Source organism: Mytilinidion resinicola (assembly GCF_010093595.1).
Source record: "Mytilinidion resinicola strain CBS 304.34 unplaced genomic scaffold BDZ99scaffold_19, whole genome shotgun sequence".
NCBI lineage: Eukaryota > Fungi > Ascomycota > Dothideomycetes > Mytilinidiales > Mytilinidiaceae > Mytilinidion > Mytilinidion resinicola.
Window position 1 is genome coordinate 795,428 of NW_022985455.1, and position 20,443 is coordinate 815,870.

The 20,443-nt window shown below is 53.7% G+C and overlaps 10 protein-coding genes across 10 annotated transcripts; 3 read left to right on the forward strand and 7 right to left on the reverse strand.

Annotated features, from left to right (window-relative positions):
- Positions 1 to 49: 49 nt before the first annotated feature.
- On the reverse strand, positions 50 to 1,756 carry BDZ99DRAFT_424701 (mitochondrial carrier protein-like protein). The gene is made up of 2 exons (XM_033717066.1): positions 1,410 to 1,756; positions 50 to 1,358 (listed from the first exon to the last, which is right to left on the reverse strand). The coding sequence occupies exons 1-2, from the start codon at positions 1,643 to 1,645 to the stop codon at positions 524 to 526; spliced, it is 1,071 nt and encodes a 356-aa protein (XP_033572282.1). The 5' UTR covers positions 1,646 to 1,756; the 3' UTR covers positions 50 to 523.
- A 256-nt stretch (positions 1,757 to 2,012) lies between these two features.
- BDZ99DRAFT_466952 (SPT16-domain-containing protein) lies at positions 2,013 to 5,742 on the forward strand. Its single transcript, XM_033720900.1, has 6 exons — positions 2,013 to 2,261; positions 2,318 to 2,402; positions 2,462 to 2,583; positions 2,637 to 2,792; positions 2,844 to 4,269; positions 4,319 to 5,742. Exons 1-6 carry the CDS (start codon positions 2,082 to 2,084, stop codon positions 5,416 to 5,418), a joined length of 3,069 nt encoding a protein of 1,022 aa, XP_033572283.1. The 5' UTR covers positions 2,013 to 2,081; the 3' UTR covers positions 5,419 to 5,742.
- Positions 5,743 to 5,781: 39 nt separating this feature from the next.
- Positions 5,782 to 6,530, reverse strand: BDZ99DRAFT_466954 (uncharacterized protein). Its single transcript, XM_033720901.1, has one exon. It carries the CDS (start codon positions 6,455 to 6,457, stop codon positions 6,221 to 6,223), a length of 237 nt encoding a protein of 78 aa, XP_033572284.1. The 5' UTR covers positions 6,458 to 6,530; the 3' UTR covers positions 5,782 to 6,220.
- A 986-nt stretch (positions 6,531 to 7,516) lies between these two features.
- BDZ99DRAFT_525027 (uncharacterized protein) lies at positions 7,517 to 7,972 on the forward strand (the record flags this gene model as incomplete). The annotated part of the gene is made up of 1 exon (XM_033725961.1): positions 7,517 to 7,972. One exon carries the CDS (start codon positions 7,517 to 7,519, stop codon positions 7,970 to 7,972), a length of 456 nt encoding a protein of 151 aa, XP_033572285.1.
- A 1,094-nt stretch (positions 7,973 to 9,066) lies between these two features.
- Positions 9,067 to 11,230, forward strand: BDZ99DRAFT_451019 (MFS peptide transporter-like protein Ptr2). The gene is made up of 3 exons (XM_033718191.1): positions 9,067 to 9,146; positions 9,199 to 10,613; positions 10,665 to 11,230. The coding sequence occupies exons 1-3, from the start codon at positions 9,123 to 9,125 to the stop codon at positions 11,113 to 11,115; spliced, it is 1,890 nt and encodes a 629-aa protein (XP_033572286.1). The 5' UTR covers positions 9,067 to 9,122; the 3' UTR covers positions 11,116 to 11,230.
- Positions 11,231 to 11,901: 671 nt separating this feature from the next.
- Positions 11,902 to 13,781, reverse strand: BDZ99DRAFT_574912 (uncharacterized protein). Its single transcript, XM_033728418.1, has one exon. The coding sequence runs from the start codon at positions 13,439 to 13,441 to the stop codon at positions 11,915 to 11,917; it is 1,527 nt and encodes a 508-aa protein (XP_033572287.1). The 5' UTR covers positions 13,442 to 13,781; the 3' UTR covers positions 11,902 to 11,914.
- A 728-nt stretch (positions 13,782 to 14,509) lies between these two features.
- Positions 14,510 to 14,917, reverse strand: BDZ99DRAFT_541137 (uncharacterized protein; the record flags this gene model as incomplete). The annotated part of the gene is made up of 1 exon (XM_033726730.1): positions 14,510 to 14,917. A coding segment is annotated over one exon (408 nt), but the record flags the coding sequence as incomplete, so codon positions are not given.
- A 1,428-nt stretch (positions 14,918 to 16,345) lies between these two features.
- On the reverse strand, positions 16,346 to 17,674 carry BDZ99DRAFT_117846 (uncharacterized protein). The gene is made up of 4 exons (XM_033712491.1): positions 17,303 to 17,674; positions 16,939 to 17,209; positions 16,542 to 16,706; positions 16,346 to 16,490 (listed from the first exon to the last, which is right to left on the reverse strand). Exons 1-4 carry the CDS (start codon positions 17,466 to 17,468, stop codon positions 16,394 to 16,396), a joined length of 699 nt encoding a protein of 232 aa, XP_033572289.1. The 5' UTR covers positions 17,469 to 17,674; the 3' UTR covers positions 16,346 to 16,393.
- Positions 17,652 to 17,935, reverse strand: BDZ99DRAFT_466957 (uncharacterized protein). The gene has a single exon (XM_033720902.1). It carries the CDS (start codon positions 17,836 to 17,838, stop codon positions 17,683 to 17,685), a length of 156 nt encoding a protein of 51 aa, XP_033572290.1. The 5' UTR covers positions 17,839 to 17,935; the 3' UTR covers positions 17,652 to 17,682.
- Positions 17,936 to 18,695: 760 nt separating this feature from the next.
- BDZ99DRAFT_466958 (uncharacterized protein) lies at positions 18,696 to 20,077 on the reverse strand. The gene is made up of 3 exons (XM_033720903.1): positions 19,900 to 20,077; positions 19,273 to 19,816; positions 18,696 to 19,189 (listed from the first exon to the last, which is right to left on the reverse strand). The coding sequence occupies exons 2-3, from the start codon at positions 19,788 to 19,790 to the stop codon at positions 19,042 to 19,044; spliced, it is 666 nt and encodes a 221-aa protein (XP_033572291.1). The 5' UTR covers positions 19,791 to 19,816; positions 19,900 to 20,077; the 3' UTR covers positions 18,696 to 19,041.
- Positions 20,078 to 20,443: the final 366 nt, after the last annotated feature.

Genomic DNA, 20,443 nt, shown 5'->3' on the forward strand with positions numbered 1-20,443 from the left:
AGGTTTCAGTCTGCGAATAGAAGCACCAAACCAATTTGCTCTAAGCAATGCATCCATCACCTTACATCGGTTTCCTCCTTCCCCCCGTATCTCACCTCGTCCGACTCAGCGTCGAATTGAGATTTTTTGACCCGCTAGTGTTACCGTTATTTAAGGTCATTGGCCGCGAAAAGATAACAATAGTGGGTCTGAGAGCATGCTCGTATTGGGGAAAACTATCAATCTACCCGTCTTGGCTCATCCAAAGCGCCTACAATCTCTCATTTAATTCCGAAGGCTTTGCTTCGAACTGTCTGGTGCCTCGGAAACTTACCGCTTGCCGAGAATACGGAAGAACTTCATGATCAATTAGAGGCTGAGTGACTGTAACGCGCGCGTTTCGAAAGAGCTTTGAGCTTTATATGTGAATGGTGGTTGTTGGTATTGACATATATGAGAAGAGCCGACGTTCTTCACGGCCCATCTATCGTCGTACAGAAAACATATACTAATACAAAATGGCTGGAGATGGGGTATAATTCGTTCAAGTCAAAAGTATATCAAAGCCGTCTTTCTCGATCCGGACCTCTTCGCTTTCAAACGCAAATTTGCGTCTCACAAGCTCGAATATGATCAACCCAGCAGACGTACTCGGCACCTGCCGAATCGTATTCATGAAGAAGTTCTTGTAAAGGTATCTCCGCCACCCACCGGCTCTACGAGAGAGAATTTGGCACTGCTCGATTGTTTTCTCATACGCGTGATAATATCGGCTCATTGTTTTCTTCGGCCTCATCTCTTCGTGAGCTTGGTAGTCTAGCGATTCGAGACGACCATAGTGCACGTTTTGGAGCTCGCTCAATGGATGCTGGATTGCTTGCTGCGCAACTGAGGCGGTCATACCGGCTAGTAGAAGGAACGCCGGCTCGACTGTATAGTGGGGCTTTATGACCGGTCTATCGTTTAGGAAAATTGAGGTGGGCGAATAGACGCCGTAATAATGCGTTACAAACGAGTAATACGCCTGAGATTTCACGCATTCGAACGTGCTGAAGAAGAGCGCAGCTCCGAGCGAGTCTTTGAGCAGGGATAACGTGAAGCCGCCAAATATTCCCCGAAGGCCAATATCGTGAAGTTTATGTGTGGCATACTGCCACATGGTTTTGTATTTGCCCTCCAACATATCGGCCGTTCTGAAGCGTACCTGGAGTGCGTCCAGTGGCGCGGCGACAAGTGACTGGATCCCTCCGGCTATCAGACCTGCTGAAAAAGTTTGTCTAAATGACGGAGGCGGAAATATCCGCTTGGCCGAGCGCGAGGAGGGTTCATGAAGGCTTCCGAGTGCTTGCAGATACGCTGTATATAGTATTGCTCCTATTCTGAGTTTGATCAGCTCCCAAATTCCCACGAGATGGAAAGTGTTTGTATACAGTGTATTGCCCAGCATCGGTGGCAGGACTTGGTTGGGGAGAAATCGCCATCCATAAGTCTTCACCGCATGAGCAAGCAACGCCGGCGTAGAGACCTTCCAGGACCAGCCCAGGTTGGCCTGAACGCGTGGGTTTATTGCGCGCGCATAGCCCATATAGTCGATCCGTCCCGGAAAGAAGGCTTTAATGGGAGCCCGGAAGTAGAATGCAACTGCGCGGGCTGTCACGGCACGCATGCCAGCCGCAGTGAAGCTGGTAGCAGCATTGGCTTGCGGTGGTTTCTTCGCGGTACCGAATTCTTCTGCCGTGTCGCCCTGTTGTAGTTTCTTCGCCGCAACGAATGCTCCTCGCGCATCTAGCTGGGGTTTGACAGCGGGGAGGGGTCCGGTCTGGCCGCCAGAAGCGGTGGTCATCGTGCGCGACACAGTAGAAATCGCAAAGACATCAGGCCAGTTCCGGTGAAGAAGGGAAGTCGTGGTGTTGAGTAGCTGCCTGGTGTCCTGTAAATGCAGTCCACGCCAAGACGACGTTGATTTGCCCGCGTGAAAGCGCGTCGCTCGCTCCTCCGCCCACCGCTATCATTACATCAACTTCTCTCCGCCCTCGCTCTGCTGCCTCACCACTCCTCACTGTTCGGATTGTCGGGGCCATCTGCGCACGCGCACCTTCATCATGGCTGACGAAATCGTCATCGACAACCAGCTTTTTCATGACCGCCTGGGTTCTTTCATCACGAAATGGAAGGCGGAGAAGCGGTCGGGCAACGCGACCTTTGCTGATGTTGGCTCAATTGTCGTCTTGGTTGGCAAGGCGGGTGAGCCGGGATTCTACCACAAGCCAACAGCTTTCCAGGTATGTCTCAGTGGACGAGCAGCTACGAAAGAGCCGCGCTGACGATGAATATGTAGTTATGGCTGTTAGGCTACGAATTCCCTACGACCCTGTTTGTCCTCACCCCAGATATCCTTCGGATCGTCACGACCAAGAAGAAGGGTAATTATAACATCAAGCCTGGAGGTCAGATCGGAAGGCTAATACACGGCGTGGTACAGCGTCCTACTTAGAACCCCTCAAAGGCGGCAAGACAGCTGTGGAGATATACGTGCGAGGGAAAGATGCGGACGCGAACGCCAAGCAGTTCCAAGACTGCCTTGAGCTGATAAAAACCTCTGGTGTATGTTAAGAACGCAATCAATAGACTCGTGAGCCTCTGCTAATATCCTCCAGAAGAAAGTCGGCGTCATGACCAAGGACAATGCAACCGGTCCATTTGCCGAAGAATGGAAAACTGCGCTCGAAGGAATATCTAAAGATGTTGAACAGGTGGACCTGGGCCTCATCCTCTCGAATGCTGCCTTGGCTGTCAAAGACGAAAAAGAACTGGTATGATCACGCTACCATCATCAGGCCCAGAAATAGCTAATGATTTTGCAGCGAACGATCCGCGATGCCTCACGAGCCTCTAGTCACCTTATGGCCAACTACTTCGTCGAGGAGATGTCGGAAATTCTCGATTCAGAGAAGAAGATATCCCACAAGGCTTTTTCGGACAAGATTACTGCAAAGTTGGACGACTCCAAGTTCTTCCAGAAAATCAAGGTCTCCAGCAGTTTCGATCCCATGAATTTGGATTTCGGTCTCATGCCGGTGGTACAAAGTGGCGGAAACTACGACTTGAAATTCTTATCAGAGCCAAATGACCACAATCTACATACTGGAGTTATTGTGTCCGCTCTTGGTCTACGGTACTCGTCCTACATGTCCTTGATAGGCCGAACGTACATGGTGGACCCAAACAAAGCGCAGGAAAACTCCTACAAGCTCCTTTTGTCCATACACGAGCTGGTCTTACACTCGATTAAGGACGGAGTCGTTGCCAAGGACATTTACAACAAGGCACTGAACCTCCTCAAGTCGAAGAAGCCTGATCTAGAGAAAAACTTCTTCAAGAATGTGGGCTATGGTATCGGAATCGAAAACAAGGACAACACTCTTCTCCTCTCTAGTAAAAACACCAGAACTCTGAAAGACGGCATGACTTTCTGCGTCACGACCGGCTTCAACGATCTCAAGAATCCGGATCCTCAAGACAAGAAGAGTAACGTTTACTCTCTGGTTCTCATGGATACCGTGCGGGTCACTGCCACTGATGCAGCTGTTTTCACCAAGGATGCACCTTCAGACCTGGAATCCGTGTCGTTCTTCTTCAACGATGAAGAGCCCGAAGCGAAACCCAAACCTAAGCGGGATTCTCGTATTGGGGCAGTCGCTCAAAAGAACGTCACGAAGACGCGACTTCGTGCTGAGCGCTCAACAAATCAAGATGCCGAAAAAGAGAAGCAGCGTCGGGAGCATCAGAAGGAGCTTCACGCGAAAAAGCAAAAGGAAGGCCTAGCTCTGTATGGCAAGGGCGCTGGTGCTTTAAACGGCACGGAAGAGAAAAAGTTCAAACGATTCGAGTCATATAAACGCGACGGTCAACTTCCTACCAGCGTTAAGGATCTAGCCATTCATGTGGATCGGAAAAACTTTACTATTCTTCTTCCAATCATGGGTCGACCGGTCCCGTTCCACATCAACACCATAAAAAATGCTTCGACGACTAGTGAAGGCGACTTCATAGCGTTGAGAATTAACTTTCTATCTCCGGGACAAGGTGTTGGGCGAAAAGATGATCAGCCCTTCGAAGACCCTACTGCTCACTTCATCCGGAGTCTAACTTTCCGTTCTCGAGATCTTGATCGTATCGAGGATATCGCCAAGGCAATCACTGAATTGAAGAAGGATGTTGTGCGACGTGAACAGGAAAAGAAACAGATGGAAGATGTCGTCGAGCAGGACAAGCTGGTAACACTGAAGAGTAAGCTAACGCTTGCGTACACGCTGTTCACCAAACTAACAATGACTAGATCGCAAACCTTACAATCTCGACATGATCTTCCTACGCCCTCCACTCGACGGCAAGCGTGTTCCTGGCACCATCGCCATCCATCAGAATGGTCTCCGTTATGTCCATGGCGGAAATATGGGCCAAACTGTCGATGTTCTATTCTCGAACATCAAGCATCTTTTCTTCCAACCGTGTCAACACGAGCTAATCGTCATCATCCACATTCATCTCAAGAACCCACTTATGATTGGAAAGAAGAAGGCTCGAGATATCCAATTCTTCCGCGAAGCAACAGAAATGGCCTTCGATGAGACTGGAAACCGCAAGCGACGGCACAAGTTCGGCGATGAGGAAGAGTTCGAGCAGGAGCAGGATGAGCGAAGGCGCCGCGCTGCGCTAGATAAAGAATTCAAGAGCTTCGCCGAGAAGATCTCAGATGCTGCCAGAGGCGAAGGCGTCGCTGTCGACGTGCCGTTCCGCGAACTCGGGTTCAACGGTGTTCCCTCGCGATCCTCGGTGCTCATCCAACCCACAACCGACTGCTTAGTCCAACTCACCGAGCCACCCTTCCTTTGCCTTACCCTCAGCGAACTCGAAGTTGTACATCTCGAGCGAGTACAGTTTGGGCTCCGGAACTTTGACATGGTGCTCGTGTTCAGAGACTACAACCGCACACCTGCGCACATCAACACCATCCCCGTCGAGAACCTCGAGGCCGTCAAGGACTGGCTCGACAGCGTCGAGCTCCCGTTCTCCGAGGGTCCGCTCAACCTCAACTGGGCGCAGATCATGAAGACCGTTGTACAGGATCCGCATACTTTCTTCGTCGACGGTGGATGGAGTTTCCTCGGAGACGAGTCGGACGATGAGGCTGGCGAGGAGAGCGAGGAGGAAAGCGCGTTCGAGATGGAGAGCGAGCTCGAGGGCTCGGACGAGAGCTCTGAGGACGGCAGCGACTTTGACGAAAACGCGTCGGCCGAGGCGAGCGATGAGGCGAGTGACGATGATGAGGAGAGCGGAGGCGAGGACTGGGATGTGATGGAAAAGAAGGCGAAGAAGAAGGATAGGGAGGCTGGTCTTTCGGACGAAGAAGACAATAGCAGGAGGAGGAAGCGGTAAATTTGATCTCTGTGGGCAGGGCAGGGTTGGGTATGGAGGATACCCTTTTTCTTTGCGTGCTATTAGTGGGTTGGCATGGAGCTTGATAGGTTTGCTTTTTGCGTTTTGCGATTTCGCCCGGGAAGGAAGGGTGGAGAGACGGATTTGTTTTCCTAGCTGTTATTTTGCGGCCGCTGGGTGGCAACTAGGATCCCTTCTAAAAAAAACCGGCTTCCTGACGTTAAAATGAAACTCACGAGGAATAAAACGGTGTGAGCTATTTGTAGCATCTTGACAGATCTTGACAGATCGTGAAGTGGTAAAAATCCAATTTCAACCCCTCTCGTTCAAGCTGTTATATTAGTTTCATGTCGTGACGGATTTGGGTTATGCACGAGGGCTATACTATTCAAGTCTCTCATTTGCGTCAAGTCGGGAATGGTGAGTGAAAAGATTCTTCCCTCTGGCAGTCCCCTCGCTTACGGCTTACTCTTTAGTGTAATCGCGTAGTTACTTCCATCCCCTCACATTTTCTTTAAGTGCCGCCTCTCCCTCCTCTCCCTTCTCTCAATCCTCGCTTAAATCACGTGCATCCGCTGTCCTTCCCCGTGGTACCTCTATTCTCCCTTCTTCATACAGACTTGGGTACCTACCTTTATTGATTGCCGCATCGTATGGGGACGTGATCCACGGCAGAATGCAACCACACCACCAATACGTCTCACTGTAGAACGCGCAATCGCCGCACCTTTGCTTCCCATCGCCCAGCTCCCCGCCCTCAAAGCCGCCCTCGCAACGCGCATCCTCGCCGTCCTCCGCGCGGTTATCGACAAACCGCTCGCGCTGGACGTGCTGGCACAGCGCCCGTGCCGCACCGGCTGGCCGAGCTATTGGAGCACACGCGGGGGGTTGCAGCTGCCGCGAGCTGAGCTACAGCGCGCCGAAACACTGCGGTGCCAGGCGAGGCTGGCGGGGTAGATGTGGTGGATGGGATTAAAGAGTGGGCGAGGGAGACGGAGCGGTTTCTTGGGGCGGTGGGGAAGAGGGGGGAGAGGAGCATGGGAAAGGTGTGGGGCAGGGAAGAGGGGGAGAGGGAGGGGGTGAAGGGAGATGGAGAAGGGGTGGAAGAGGCCGAGGGGGATGGGGTTATGGAGGATGCTGATGATGTGCTTGTGGAGAGGACGGGGGGGATGAGTGTTCGTAGTGAGGGATCGTGAAGAGGGCGGGAGCTTTCCGCTGAGTGTGCAATACAGTCGTTGTCGGTACATCTAATCAGTAACAACTCGATGCAGCAACTCCAATCTCTCTTCTCCCCAAGCAGCCGATCTTACCACTACGGGCACGTCGCCGGTGTCACGTACAAGCGGGGCGAGGTGCTCAATCAGACGGTCGAGGGCCTAGATGGCGGTTGCAAATGTATTGGCTGGGAGGTGGGATGACCACCTGCTCGATCAGACCAGGCGTGCGGCAGGGTGCAGAACACAGTTTGCTAGCAGAAGCGACAACGGCGATCTAGTGATAGGGGACATGGCTTCAACGCCGGCGCAGAGGCTGGCGTGAGCATGAGGTCGTTGAGGCTTCCGAAGAATTGAGTTTTACCTAAGAAGCGCTGGGCTAGGAGCGTGGGTCTGGCCTGGAACTTCCGGGTTTTACGAGAGAAAGTAACGTGTCAGTTGGCAGGAGAATGACGAACCTATAGACCCCGTATTTCATTTGAAGGTCGGTCTCACGTGATCCAATAGAGTACCCACAAGGCAATCTGGTTTTCAAGATCAGAACCCCACCCGAAAGATGGGCTCGGGAGAGCCTAGACAGCCGTGGAGAGAGGTGCCTGCAAAATGGGAGCATGATTGGGGAACCAGAGCGTGCCTGTCAGCGAAAAGTTTCGGGCAGATGCACAGCGTCAGCACTCTATACAGCGGGCCGTGCGTCTTCTCGAGCGCGCGTAGAAGATGCACCATGCAGCCGATCAACCTCCAACCCCGCCCAGCACCCTTCGCCGCGCCGCTGCGATACCAACAAGCAACCTCGGAGGTCGATCAGACAGCAGACAGCCAAGCCGAGATAAGAGACTTCATTCGACACCTTGCTTGGACGCAGCCTTGGCATGCTTGTTTCGATGCATGGCCTGACCCGCACGCCCATCACTCGCAGCGATCCGCCAAGAGCACAGCGGGCATGTCCGTCGCAGCGTCTTCGTGGTGTTTTGCAACTCGGGGAGCCACACGCGCGCTCCTGCCGTTCAGGGTCGCACCCGGAGCCGTGGGCGCTGGGTGCAGGTGGTGTGGCGAGTGGCTCACGGGAGAAGCGACGTGGAAGAAATTTCGAAGCTTGGGAGCTGAGCACCGACCTCTCGCCCGTCACGCCGTCGCCACTGACGCCTATCTCTGACGGGGCACACCATACCGCAATCAAGGTTTGGATAGCCGTTCACCAGACCCCGCCGCTGATGGAGGTGCCGCCCACGGTGCATGGAGGCGTAAGAGGCGCTCTGAGGTCGCAGTGGCTCTCGCAGTCGCAAGCAGCGAGCCTCTGCTGGAGGCCGTGCCAAGGCCAGGGCTTCTGGGAGGCCTGATGATAGGTCACAGCTGCTCGGGGTGACATTTGCAGCTGGGCACCAACCACGGGAGCCGCCTATTTTGAGTGCGTGCCGACGACCTTCCCGCAGCCGTTCGACGCCAGAATTCGACATGGGTGGCCTGGTGGGATGCTGCTCGCCATCTGGTCGCAACCGCCGTGAACACAAGCTGCGATATTTTGCGCCTCCTGCCAGCCAAGCCTCTGTCAGCGTCACACATCAGGGCATCGACTCCCGTTTGTTCACGCCACGCCTCCCACGCGCAGGACGAATGTGATGCTCAACGAGCACGGCATCGTGGAGTTCAGTCCTGCTCGAAGTACAGCCGTTGAAAAGCGCCGTAGCTTCGGGTTAGACATGCGCCAGGGGCTAGAAGCTTGACTTCGCTGGCCCCGCTGGGAGATATGTCTACCCGCAAGCAGAAGGTGCAAGCACCAGGGCCCGGCCAATTGAAGAGCACTTCTCACAGACCCATCTCGAACGCGTCTCGGCTGCCGACCGTGGCATCGCTTGACGCGGCGCGCCCTTGAACAAAAAGTGGCATTGCACGACATGTCGAACCTCTGCATTTCGTTCACAAGCAGTCCACGAACATGTGCGGCGCTCTGTTCTAGAAGCTCTGGCTCTGGGCAAGGCACAGCCCCTCCCTAGGCTTGCTTGTCGACACTTGCGTGGCGCTGCTTGAGGTCATCCAGGACATATTAGAAATTATAAGACGAGGCCGCCCCAGACGGTACTATGACAGACTGCCACTTTACGTGCAAGGGACTGTGGCGAATCCAGATCGGGCCCCACTCCGAAAGCAGGGCCAATTCATCATGGCCTCCTGCCCGGCCAACCCTCGCCCCACGTCCTCAAACGCAGCGCCCATCCGCAACGACGGCCATGGCATCAATTGGGCGCGGCCCGCTGTTTGCCGCTGGAGTCGTGATGGTCGCGCCTTCCAGATCATCTGCGACCTTCCCAGTTCGGCACGCTGCCCTTGATAAGCTCCCTCTCTACGGTGCACGCGACCGCGGCCTATCACTCTCCAGTGCTTCAGAAGTATATTAACCCTCCAGACGCCGGCAGCATCTGCTCTCCAGCGCGAGCCCGTCTCAATCTCCTACCAACATCTCCCCCATCAATCCACAGCACCGCCGCCACTATGCCTGGCGACATCACTGACGTCGTACGTATCCTGCGTGGCATCGAGCTGTGCAACACCACTAACACTCCCTCAGTACGCGGGTGCAAGGCACGATCCTGCCCTGGCCGATGGCTCTGGCGACCCCCATCGCAGGTTGTCGCTCACTGACCATGTAACCGAGCCGCCGCCAGTCTTCGCCGGCGAGAAGATGCACCAGGCCGACTACCTCGAGACCGATTCCACCCACTCCACCCTCCCCACCGAAGAGGAGCTCCACACGCTCCGCCGCGTGCCCGACAAGATCCCCCTGAAGGCCTTCACCATCGCCTACATCGAATTGGCCGAGCGTCTCTCCTACTACGGCACCACTCAAGTCTTCGTCAACTTCATCTCCTCGCCGAACCCTGGCACCTCCACGGGCAAAGCCGTTAACCCAGGTGCTGCCGATGCCCAGCCTGGTGCGCTTGGCATGGGCCAGCAAGCCTCTACCGGCCTCACCACATTCAACCAGTTCTGGGTCTACCTGGTCCCGCTCTTCGGTGCCTATGTTGCCGACACTTATCTCGGCCGCTACAAGACTATCGTGTGGTCCGTCCTCATTGCCATCATCGGCCATGTGGTCCTTACTGCCTCTGCTGCCCCGGCTGTCATCGAGAAGCCCCACAGCGCTCTCGCTGCCTTCATCATCGGCTTGATTATTATGGGCATTGGCACTGGCGGCTTCAAGCCCAACATCTCTCCCCTCGTTGCTGAGCAGATCCCCCGCGAGACCATGCACGTCAAGACTCTTCCCAAGACCGGCGAGCGCGTCATTGTGGACCCTGCCGTCACCACCGCCAGAGTCTACAACTGGTTCTATCTATTCATCAACGTCGGTGCTCTGATTGGCCAGCTCTCCATGGCCTACGCCGAGCGTTATGTCGGATTCTACCTGTCCTTCATGCTTCCCACCCTCTTCTTCTGCAGCACCCTCCCTATCCTTTACTTCTGCCGCAACATGTACGCCCGACGCGCTCCTGAGGGCAGCGTGCTCGGCCCTGCCGTCAAGCTCCTTCTTAGGGCTACCAAGGGTCGCTGGCACATTAACCCTGTCGCAACTTGGAAGCACATGAACGATGGTACCTTCTGGGACACCGTCAAGCCATCCAAGTTTGGCGCCAACAAGCCCACCTGGATGACCTTCGACGACGCGTGGGTAGACGAGGTCGGTCGAGGCTGGGCCGCGTGCAGCGTTTTCCTCTGGGTCCCTCTCTACTGGATTACCTACAACCAGATCAACAACAATCTGACCTCGCAAGCCGCAACCATGTCTCTTCATGGAGTGCCCAACGATGTTCTCTCCAATCTGGACCCTTTCGCACTGATCATCTTCATCCCCATCTGCGATCTTTTCCTGTACCCATTCCTGAGGAAGCGCGGTCTCCGTTTCACCCCCATCAAAAAGATTGCCGCCGGGTTTTGGATGGGTTCCGCGGCCATGATCTGCGCTTGCGTTGTCCAACATTATATGTACGTCCCTCATCTCCTCTTTGCGCTGAAACTATACTAACATTAAATCAGCTACAAAACCTCCACCTGCGGTTCCTACGCCGGCGGTGATGACTGCTCCTCCCCGATCAACGTCTGGGCCCAGACCCCGTCTTACGTTCTGATTGCCCTCTCTGAGATCTTTGCTTCCATCACGACGCTCGAATACGGTTTCTCCAAGGCACCCAAGAACATGCGATCGCTCGTTGCGGCCTTCGCCCTGTTCATGTCTGCCATCTCTGCCGCTATCGGCGAGGCCTTCGTCCCGCTCTCCACCGACCCCCTTCTCGTATGGAACTACGGCTCCATGGCTGTCATCTCATTCTTCGCTGGGACCATTTTCTACTTCCAGTACCGCAGCTTGGACCGCGAGGAGGACCACTTGAACATGCTTCCTACCGGCCACGTTGGCACAGCTGCCCAGCTCGAGGACGTGGAGCGGAGGCTGAGTGTGGTCAGTGTGAAGCACGAGGAGAAGATCTAGACGTAGAAGAGTTTGCAGTGGTTTTCTTATCTTAATGATATGCTCAGCTACGAGTCATGTGGGGAAGACAAAAAAAGTACTATGGTAATTATGGTAGACAAGTGCTACGGGAACGGACTATACCCTGAGAATATCAACAAATTTCACATTTCAATGATTGATTCTACCTTGCTGTCGCCGTGTTGATGCGTAGTCGGATACGAGCGAAATGCCTTGTTCCATCTGCCGCTCTCACTTAGTCTCTTTCAGTCGTATACCAATAGTGACAGATTCCGGCATCAATGCTCTCACTTTCTATCCCTTCTATCACTTCTTCTCTCGCTTGAAAAGCCCTTTGATTCCAATTCTGCCTTCTCGGCGCTCTTAACACTTCATTCATACTACATCCTGATCAAAACCTCGGGCAGAAGTATGACCATGACCTCACCCAGACACGCTCTCGAAGCACAGGTATGAGATCACCGCTCTTCTCGGCCCATCAATCATCTCGAAGCCGTGTATCTATCTCATCACACAAAAAGATCGAGAAATCTCATTTCAAGCCAGAAAAGTACATTTCAAGATCAAGTAAGTAAGTAAGTAAGTAAACCCAAACCCGGCTTACCCCCAGTAATTCCATCGTGCCGCCTCTAAAATAACGCCAAGTAGGCAGACATACACGCCTGGAATCCAGAAGTATGCAAAAATATCCGCACCTCCTCCTCTCCACACCGATACCGATCTTAATGACTCGCCACACTCTTCCCCCCCTCCCCCTATCTATCTATCCCTCTCCCCGTCCACCACGTCCAATGTGATATCACACCAACACCTCCCCCAGCCCCCTCAGCCGCCCGGGTAGCCCGCCCACGTCGACGCGCAGCTGCAGCACGTTCGTGACGCCCATGAGGATCGCAATGCTCCAGAAGAACCACGTCATCCACGTGAAGCGCTTCTCGGGCGCGTTGGAGGTCGTCGTCGCGGTGGTGGTGGTGGGTGCGGGCTTGGATGCTGCGAGGTCGGAAGGTAAGGGGGTTGGGGGCGTGAAGGGGAGCCATTCGGGGAGGGTGGGTTGGTGGGTTGGAGTTGGCGTGGGGGTGGCGAGGATGGAGGGGGCTAGGGGGGAGGAAGACGGGGTTGAGGGGGGGGAGGCGGATGCGTTGGAGGGGGTGGAAGAAGAAGAAGGAGAAGCGGATCCATTAGAGGGAGGGGAAGAAGGAGAAGCTGGGGAGTGGTGGGGGAGAGGTTGAGGGGTCTGCGAGTTTGTGGTGCCCGGGACGACATGCGTTCCTGAGGTTGATGGGGGCAGTGCTGCGGAGGTTGGCAAAGGTTTGGAGGCCGAAGCTGGTAAAGATGGTGCTGCTGCCGAGGTCGGCGAAGATATTGCTGCCGAGATTGGCGATATGGCTGCAAAGGTGAGCGAAGAAGCTGCAGCGGAGGTTGACGAGGATGGGGCAGCAGAGGCTGGCAAAGATGTGATGTGCTGGGTTGAATGGGCCGGGATAGAGACAATGTTGGAGCTGTAGCCTGAGGCTATAGGAACCCAGCACCCCGTCCATGTCTGGGTCACTTCGACCGCTGAGGTGCCGCCGTCGAGGGGGAGGATGTTTGTGGTGGTCGTGAAGACGCAAGAGGAGTCAAAGGACTCGACAGGTGCGATCGAGGCACCAGTGGTTGATGGCTGAAAAGAATGAGTTTGAGGAGCGGGCGAGTGGTATGAGGCCGTTGGCGACCCGTGGGTAGAGGGCCAGGAATATGATGGCAATGGGATAGAACTAGAGGATGATGTAGCTGGATCTACCCCATCAGGCCCGTCGTTCAAGTTTCCAGCTTCAGGCAAAGGCCGGAAAGGAGTCGAAGAAGAAGTGGAGTTGCTTGGACGTAGGACCGGTGTTGTCGCTGGAGATGTCGGTGCAGTTCCTGAGGAGAAGGGGCCCCAGTACATGCTTATCCCTTCTAGTTCCCGCTTTCCTATCGCATTCTTGGCCGAGTACTTAGTTGCTTGAGCTTCAACTGCGGTCTTGTACGCCATATCCGAGACCGTGTGCTCCATCTTCTTCTCGTCGGCTTTCACGGTCCTCCGCCCCCGTGGTGTCATCCACCACCGAGCGAACCAGCCCGAGCGCGCGCTATTAGGGCTCGGCGACACCTGGCGCACCTCTGCACGATGTGCGACCGTTGTGATGGTCGCTGTGGATGTGTGCGCCGGCTTCGGAGACTCGAAGGAGGTTGTGTGGTTCAGTGATGTCGTTGAAGCTGGGGATGAGATTCCATGGAAAAGCTCCCAAGATAGAGGTGTTGATGAGGATGTCGATGTGAGGGTCTGCGTCGGCAGGTCCCAGGACATCGCGATCGAGGCCCACGAGTATAAGTGTGATGCGTAACTACTTCTTGGCTTGTTTGGGTTGGTTGTTTCCGACGTCGGTGTATTGGTAGCCGAGACGTAGGAGATCGGGGAGACATATGCAGGTGTATGTAGTTTGGAGCTCCGTGCTGTGGAAGTGTGGTTATAGCCAATCGTTCTACTTCGTAGAGTAGTATTCGATACGGACAGTGGATGACCTAGTTGCCAACTCCAACCTACGGCTGAGTGTGAGCTATGCTGCGTCTTGTGACTCGAATGGCTGGCTGACTCTACGGGAGCCCTAGGTAGGTGTTCAAGCCCTACGTTTGCACGGACCGGAGGTACATCAGGCGCCTGAATCGTCTTAGTCACGGTTATTAAGGTTGTGATCAGATGGCGTACCGTCTGTGTGCTCACGGATTCATGTAATTGACCCAAGAGATCTGAATAATGCAACATAGGCTTTCCTGTTCCAGCAGGGCTCGATGGTGGAGGGAGTGCCGAATGCGGAAATGCCTGAAACTGCGACATATCTGACTCCTGCGCCCATGACGGATGCCCAAGATTCTCAGAAGGTGACTGAGGTAGGCTCGAGGATAGGCTCTCAACCGGAGCTGGCGATCCTTGCGGGGACTTGCTCGGTGGTCGAGAAACCTGAGTTATCGATCTATATATCCCGGTCACGTCCACAGTTGGCTCCAGTACGGCTATTTGAGTGGAAGAAGCAACCGGTTGACCTGGTCCAGAGCCTGCAGCCTTCGATGGCGAGCTCGCCATGTTCTGCATACTTGGTTGAGCCACCACAGACGCTGGCGAGTGCATTCCAGTCTTCGGCGGCGTATCCGAATATGTATAATCCGGGAACACTGTCGGCAACCCTTCTGGCATACTAATAGGACCAATATTGGCACCAGGAGTTTCAGCTGCCGACTGAACCAGGAGACTCGAAGAAGCAGAGGTGGTTCCAGCACCGATATTTCCAGTAGGTTGCATGTTCTTTGCCGTATTGGAAGGAAGCCCGCTATACCCCTGGACATCATAGGAGTTACTTGGGCCAGGAATCCGCTCATTCCCACAGAAGTCATTTCCAGTGCCACAGAAGCCCCAACGAGAGCAGCAATCGCCGAAGCCTGAGCCTTGACAGATCCAGCCATTGTTGCTTGCTCCGCAAAGACCATTTGGAGAGACGCCACCAATCGGTGACGGAGCAGAAGTATTCGAAGGTGATCCAGATTGAGCACTGAGAGTAGCCCCGGTAGACTGAACAACTGTCGATGGAACTAGGTTTGAGAGTGATTGTCCAGCTCCAGTCTGCATAGACGTAGTGTTCCCACAGAAATCATCTCCGGTACCGCAGAAGCCCCATCGAGAACAGCAGTCGCCAAAACCCGAGCCTTGACAAGTCCAGCCATTGTTGCTCGCTCCGCAAAGGCCGTTTGGAGAGACGCCACCGACTGGCGACGGAGCTGAAGTATTCGAGGGCATCTCAGATTGAGCACTGAGAGTAGTCCTGGCAGACTGAATAACTGTCAATGGAGCCAGGTTCGAGAGTGGCTGTCCAGAGCTAGGTTGTATAGACGTAGCTGAAGCCGTATTCCAGATCCCAGACCCCAGTGCAGACGAAAGCATGCCTGTTGCTACGCTCGGGGGAACATTTGCTGACGCAGGTGCCATTCCGCCCGTCTTTGGTGGTGTATCTGAGTACGTGTAGTCAGGAAAGACGGTGGGTAAACCTTCCGGCATATCGATACTAAGTGGGGCCGATATAGAAGTCGGGGAACCTGTTGGAGACGTGGCGGGAATACCTGGAAGAGAAGAGATCAAGCTCGATGACGGCTGATATGCTTGTGTGCTAGAAAAGTTTCCAGGGGCGGTCATTGCAGTCTGTAAGGGCACACTGGCTGTGACCTGTGTACCAGCCCCAGAAGAACTCACTCCGACCGTATTCCCCATTCCACCGGTCCCGCTACTCAAATCCGTCGGCAATCCAATTGGCATTACTGTAGCTCCCGAAAATGACGAGTTTGACGAGAAGCTCGTCGACCCATCATCTCCACAGCTAGGACCATCCTCACTCCCTGGGACATACCAAGATCGCACCGAAACTGTCACGGTCTCTGTAACTGTGACCGTCTTCTCCTCAGCGGCTGCCTGTTGGACTGTTGGCTCCACATTCGAGCCGTCGCTGCCGTCAGCAGGCACGAACCAGGTGCCGATGGACTTCGTGTAGGTCTGATAGACGGTCACGGTAACGGTGGGGCGGAGTCTAGCTTTGCCCACAATGTTGGAATCGGAGGGTTGAGGATTGGTTGACAGAGGCAGATTCTGCGAGGCGGACGATGAGGGCAGGGGAGTTGGAGCTACGACTTGATTCTGTATGTTTGCCCAAGCGTCAGCGGTGGTGGCCGTGGCGCTTGGGGTAGCGAAGTTGGCGATAGCCTCCTCTGCTGCCGCAATGCCGAAGAGGAGGAGGCTAAGGCATGGTTGTAGAAGCCTCATATTCTTAGGGTGTAGAAAGAATATTTGAAAAAATGAAGTGATAATATATGGAAGGTCCAAAAGAAGGAGGTCAAAACTTGGAGTCAAAAGTAGTCGCAGGGTAGGAAGGCAATGAGGTGGCTAAGGAATAATAATGAGCAAATTTCAGGTACAGCCCTGCCACGTCTCTAGCTGATGTTGTCAAGTGTTTGACGTGCTGGCAATTACATGGCAAATAAGTGATGCAGTGGTGTGAAGTTCACGCATGCTGACGGCACCGTGTAAATCTGGTCATGGGAGATGCAGCGTTCGTGGCCGCTCTTCATCTTTTACTATCTACGTGAAGGCAGAAGCTTGGGAATCGACGAGGAAGGAATTATGAAAATGAGAGGAGATTTGCCAATACTAAACTGCGGTGTTTGTCTACTCCGCTAATATACTAAGAGACGAACTTTGGCCACTCTGAAAACCCAATTATTAGGACGACGGTGAATGAGAGCATTGCCGCGTTAACGTTGTGGTTAGAACCACCGTTGTTATTCGAGTCTCGTGAACCGTGGTTGTTGCATTGGTCCTAAGGTTTGGTGAATGAAAGTCTGACGTAATAGCTCAACATTTGTCTTACTTTGTTGGCGCATGCTTCACCGACTTGGTAATGTATATTGTCGTGTCTGGTAGCTTTGTAGATGAAGTTTTCGTGCTTTTGATAATCGTTTCGACCTCCATGTCCGACGCCAGGAGCATCTTCGTCGATACAGTCACGATGGTTTCAGTCTGAGTGATGTCCATACTAAAGATGAAAGTACGCATTAGCAGGGCCCAGGCGGTCAAAGAATACGTAATTGGATATATGGTGAATCCTCTTCGGTCAAACGAACTGAATCATTGGTGCCTAAGAACTCGAGCGGGGTTCAAAGCGAGGAGGCATTGTAAAACGAGTCCCCAAAGGCGTTCCACTGAACTGACACTCCAAGGAAGATTGACATCTGGAGAAAACGATATGTGTAATGGGTCTTACGTACTGCAGTGTCTCGATCATGAATCTTCCAGGCCCCGTCACGGTCGTCGTCAAGTCCACATAGCTTGTCCGTGTAGTCTGTATAGTGGCTGGTTGGACTTCCCAGACCTCTTCGTAATGGATACACTCCAATGTGTCATTGTTCTTCACGGTACAGACTTTGCTACCGACCTCATTTGGTGTGTCTCCAACGAGAAGCGCCTGCCAAGGAGCCAGATGGTAGGTGATTTTGGTGACAACGGATGGCGCTGGCGCAACGGCGGCGGTTCCGTTCGCTGTAGAAAAAGGCAGCACGAGGCTGTAGTCATAGTCGCTGGAGAAAGTGACCTGTTGGTCGCACTTCGAGATCGTAACGCGACGGGCTATACCTGTGAGTGTTGTTGCACAGACCGATGTTGACGTTGCTCTGTAGTATGTCGAACACGAGCTGTTTCCTGCCACAGTCGTACCGTACGCGGTAGAGTAGTTTTGATATGGAGGCGCCGCTGTGGTGATTGGGACGAGCCCAACTAGTGGGCCAACGCACATGGTCATGACCGGGACAAACGTTTTCACCACCTGGCTCTGCTTCGTCACCTCCACTACCGAGGCTCCAGGAGAAGGCGTGATAACGGTGTAGACCTTTTTCGATGCTGGCGTTGGCCTGACTACTATTGGTGCTGGCGTGACCAGGTTTTCCTCGATGAGGCGTTTGTGGAAAGCCTCGACTGCTTCATGACTCAGGTTGAAAATTGATGTGAACTCTGTCTTATTTCGGGGGCCCGAAGGCTAAACTATATACTACGTAGGAAGTGACTGTATGCATAGGCAGAAGCACTAATTGGAGGCAGCAGTAGGCAGCATTAGGCAGGGTAGGCCACCGTACCCCAACCCCTCTCTGTAGAAGTTGTAACTGGCTAGGCATGTAGGCAGCTACTATGCCAGCAACTCCAAGTCTGTACGTAGGTGACCGTGAACCGTATGAGTTGTTGATCCTAGGTTGTAGCTGTTACAACCCGAGTTCATGGCGAAAACGATGGTTTTGTTTTCTGGCGGCAGCGGCGGCACTCGGAGTGACTAAGGAGGAGCAGAGTAGAAAGTAGATGCTTGGTAAGAGAAGCATGTTTTGCGTTGCAAATTTACGAGCAGGAAGTGATTCATCGCTGTAAAAAAAGGGGGGAAGTAATAAGAAAGTCATTAGAAGCATTCCAGAGTAAAGCACATTCCGGGGAACGTTGGAGGTACAAGATTCCACAACTTCCAGTTTTGCGATCTACATTGTTTTCCAAAGAAAGTGTTTGCTACGGTAAAGTACTGCAATGTCATCAATACACTGCCCAGATCAACGTCGATCCAGATACCTGAGCAGGGTCATGAAGGTTCGCTCCAGAGGAATCAGCAGTTTGAACGCTTAGCAACGCCCAGCCGTAATGCCTGTAAGGTCTCATTCCCAAGTCCATGATGGAGACCGCCAGTGCCGATAGCGCGATGATTGAATGAGGAGTGAGGAGCGACGGAGGGCGAGTGCATGTGATATGATTGGAGGATCCGCATATCGGCCCGAGGTCCACCCTAGGATATGGGCTCTTGGAGTCCGGCGGGCGCCAAGCCGACGCTCTAATGCCACATATTCGGGTGCAAGTTGTTACTCTACTTCGTAGTACCGTTGACTAGAGCCTATCAAAATGTCCAAATTGCCAACGTCCTAGAGCATAGCTAGATCTAGAGCTTCGTCATACAGAGTCAATTGTTAAGACTTGTAGCCACAAAGCGAGGCGTTATTGCTGGATCTCTCTAATTTATTCCCTTTCGGTAGAATTACACCTTCGGATGGGCACGCCGGGAGCAAAGCGATAATCTCCGCACGCCACCCATCACGACATCAGTTTGCCTTTATCAAGGCAAAAAACGTCATAATACACGTGCTTTAGCCACAATATTGGCATTTGAAGCCTAGATCTGTACATGCACGCTACCAACGCTCTGACCCAATCAACTCCGTTCAATATGCAGTTCGTGACATCTCCAAGACCCAAGAGTGGTGCAATTTTTTAGGCACCGTCAAAATCGCTTAAATGCTGCAGTGTGGAAAGAAAGAAAAAAAAATACATGATGCAGGTCTCATGATTCATTGCGCCTTCTCGTCGATGAATATTGGATCCGAAAGGGGGTCATCGCGATTTAACCCATCAGTGACATCGCAGTCCGGTGATGACCACGCTCGGAGGCGTTTCTCGGAGCCTGGAAGTCGTACTGATGCTTTTTCGGTAGATAGTCTGACGATACATTAGTGCCTGCTTGACCGCCTCCTGACTGGCAGAAGGAGAAGTAAAGGAAGTAAAGATGATAGCAAACGTACCGAGCGAGGAGTATGTTGATAAACTCTGCGACACAGGCCAGGAAGATCATCGTAAGGATTACGGCCATGTAGAACAGGCTCGAGTCTGAATCAGGGTCTGCCACTTGCCGCGGTGACTCAGATCGGCACACGATCCGGGGTGGTACGGTCGGGGCGCTGGAAGGGGGTCCTTCGTAGTGATAGGTGTTTCGAGGCATGGATATTTCCATAAGGACGCCGGTTGGTAGGGGTTTCAGTTCGTCTTCTGGAGGCGGGTACCAGACATTCTCCTCCACGAGCTCGTCGAAATAGGCTGCATACGCAGCTGGGTCGCCGTGCCGCCATAACTCCAACTCGGGGCCCAGTTTAGAGCAGATGTCATCTCGCCTGGAGGCATCCAGCAGCGCGGGAGATGAAGCCCATGGCTCATTTTCGTTGAAAGTCACACATCGACAGTACGCTCGCGAGGGCACTGCTGTTGCAGAATGGAGTGTTGACAGCAGGGGCAGTATTGAGACGTAGAATTTGAGCGTGAACATGGTGTATGAATGTGATCGTGAGGTAACTGGGGACTAGTCAGAGATAAAGGCCTGCGGGGAGGTGTTGACGGAAGAGGCTAACGCATGTCAGAAAACTATGATGACCTACCGGACAGGGCTGAGAAAAGATGCAGTGTGCAACGAATGGGCAAGCGGTCGGGTGGTTTGGTATGTATATGAGGTGGAGGAGATGCTGTGCCACAGACTGGGGCCAACGGCAGGGGCGTAAAGGGTGAGGGTTGGAGAATGTAGATACATGTACTTGTACTCGCAGCTATTGGCGCACGACACGGAGGTTTGCAGGATGCAATGTCACCCCGACGGCCCAGAGCTGTCACTACATATGTAGCTGAGGGTCAGGGTAATCACCAACTCAGGCCGAAAGCAGCGCCGACTGGCGCCCTCGGCTGTTCGCAGGGTCCATTCAGACCTCACGAAACCGGCACGCAGCAGCGCTGGCCACGGGCACCGACAGGCCCAAAATAAAAGCGATCTGCCTACTCTGTACCAGTCGGCCAGCGCGCCTTTCCGCTTCTCCACGGGCACGAGCCGCGGCGCGCGCTGCACGGCCGAAGGCACACGCTCGAGTGGTGGAACACGGGGGTCGTTATGTGCAACACGGTGGCTGACTGCAATACGATCCGACAGCCCAT

What these genes read in the sequence shown, in the direction of transcription:
- BDZ99DRAFT_451019 (XM_033718191.1), top strand. Translation starts at nt 9,123, where the DNA reads ATGCCTGGCGACATCACTGACGTC. An exon ending in CTGGCGACATCACTGACGTC is followed by an intron (nt 9,147 to 9,198) that starts GTACGTATCCTG and finishes ACACTCCCTCAG; the next exon opens with TACGCGGGTGCAAGGCACGA. An exon ending in TGCGTTGTCCAACATTATAT is followed by an intron (nt 10,614 to 10,664) that starts GTACGTCCCTCA and finishes ACATTAAATCAG; the next exon opens with CTACAAAACCTCCACCTGCG.
- BDZ99DRAFT_424701 (XM_033717066.1), bottom strand. Translation starts at nt 1,645, where the DNA reads ATGCGTGCCGTGACAGCCCGCGCAGTTGCATTCTACTTCCGGGCTCCC. An exon ending in CCGATGCTGGGCAATACACT is followed by an intron (nt 1,359 to 1,409) that starts GTATACAAACAC and finishes GATCAAACTCAG; the next exon opens with AATAGGAGCAATACTATATA.
- BDZ99DRAFT_466957 (XM_033720902.1), bottom strand. Translation starts at nt 17,838, where the DNA reads ATGCCTAGCCAGTTACAACTTCTACAGAGAGGGGTTGGGGTACGGTGG.
- BDZ99DRAFT_466954 (XM_033720901.1), bottom strand. Translation starts at nt 6,457, where the DNA reads ATGCTCCTCTCCCCCCTCTTCCCCACCGCCCCAAGAAACCGCTCCGTC.
- BDZ99DRAFT_466952 (XM_033720900.1), top strand. Translation starts at nt 2,082, where the DNA reads ATGGCTGACGAAATCGTCATCGACAACCAGCTTTTTCATGACCGCCTG. An exon ending in ACAAGCCAACAGCTTTCCAG is followed by an intron (nt 2,262 to 2,317) that starts GTATGTCTCAGT and finishes ATGAATATGTAG; the next exon opens with TTATGGCTGTTAGGCTACGA. An exon ending in TCAAAGACGAAAAAGAACTG is followed by an intron (nt 2,793 to 2,843) that starts GTATGATCACGC and finishes ATGATTTTGCAG; the next exon opens with CGAACGATCCGCGATGCCTC.
- BDZ99DRAFT_574912 (XM_033728418.1), bottom strand. Translation starts at nt 13,441, where the DNA reads ATGTCCTGGGACCTGCCGACGCAGACCCTCACATCGACATCCTCATCA.
- BDZ99DRAFT_117846 (XM_033712491.1), bottom strand. Translation starts at nt 17,468, where the DNA reads ATGACCATGTGCGTTGGCCCACTAGTTGGGCTCGTCCCAATCACCACA. An exon ending in TTCATGATCGAGACACTGCA is followed by an intron (nt 16,707 to 16,938) that starts GTACGTAAGACC and finishes TTTCATCTTTAG; the next exon opens with TATGGACATCACTCAGACTG. An exon ending in GTGAAGCATGCGCCAACAAA is followed by an intron (nt 16,491 to 16,541) that starts GTAAGACAAATG and finishes ACCAAACCTTAG; the next exon opens with GACCAATGCAACAACCACGG.
- BDZ99DRAFT_466958 (XM_033720903.1), bottom strand. Translation starts at nt 19,790, where the DNA reads ATGTTCACGCTCAAATTCTACGTCTCAATACTGCCCCTGCTGTCAACA. An exon ending in ATCAACATACTCCTCGCTCG is followed by an intron (nt 19,190 to 19,272) that starts GTACGTTTGCTA and finishes ATGTATCGTCAG; the next exon opens with ACTATCTACCGAAAAAGCAT.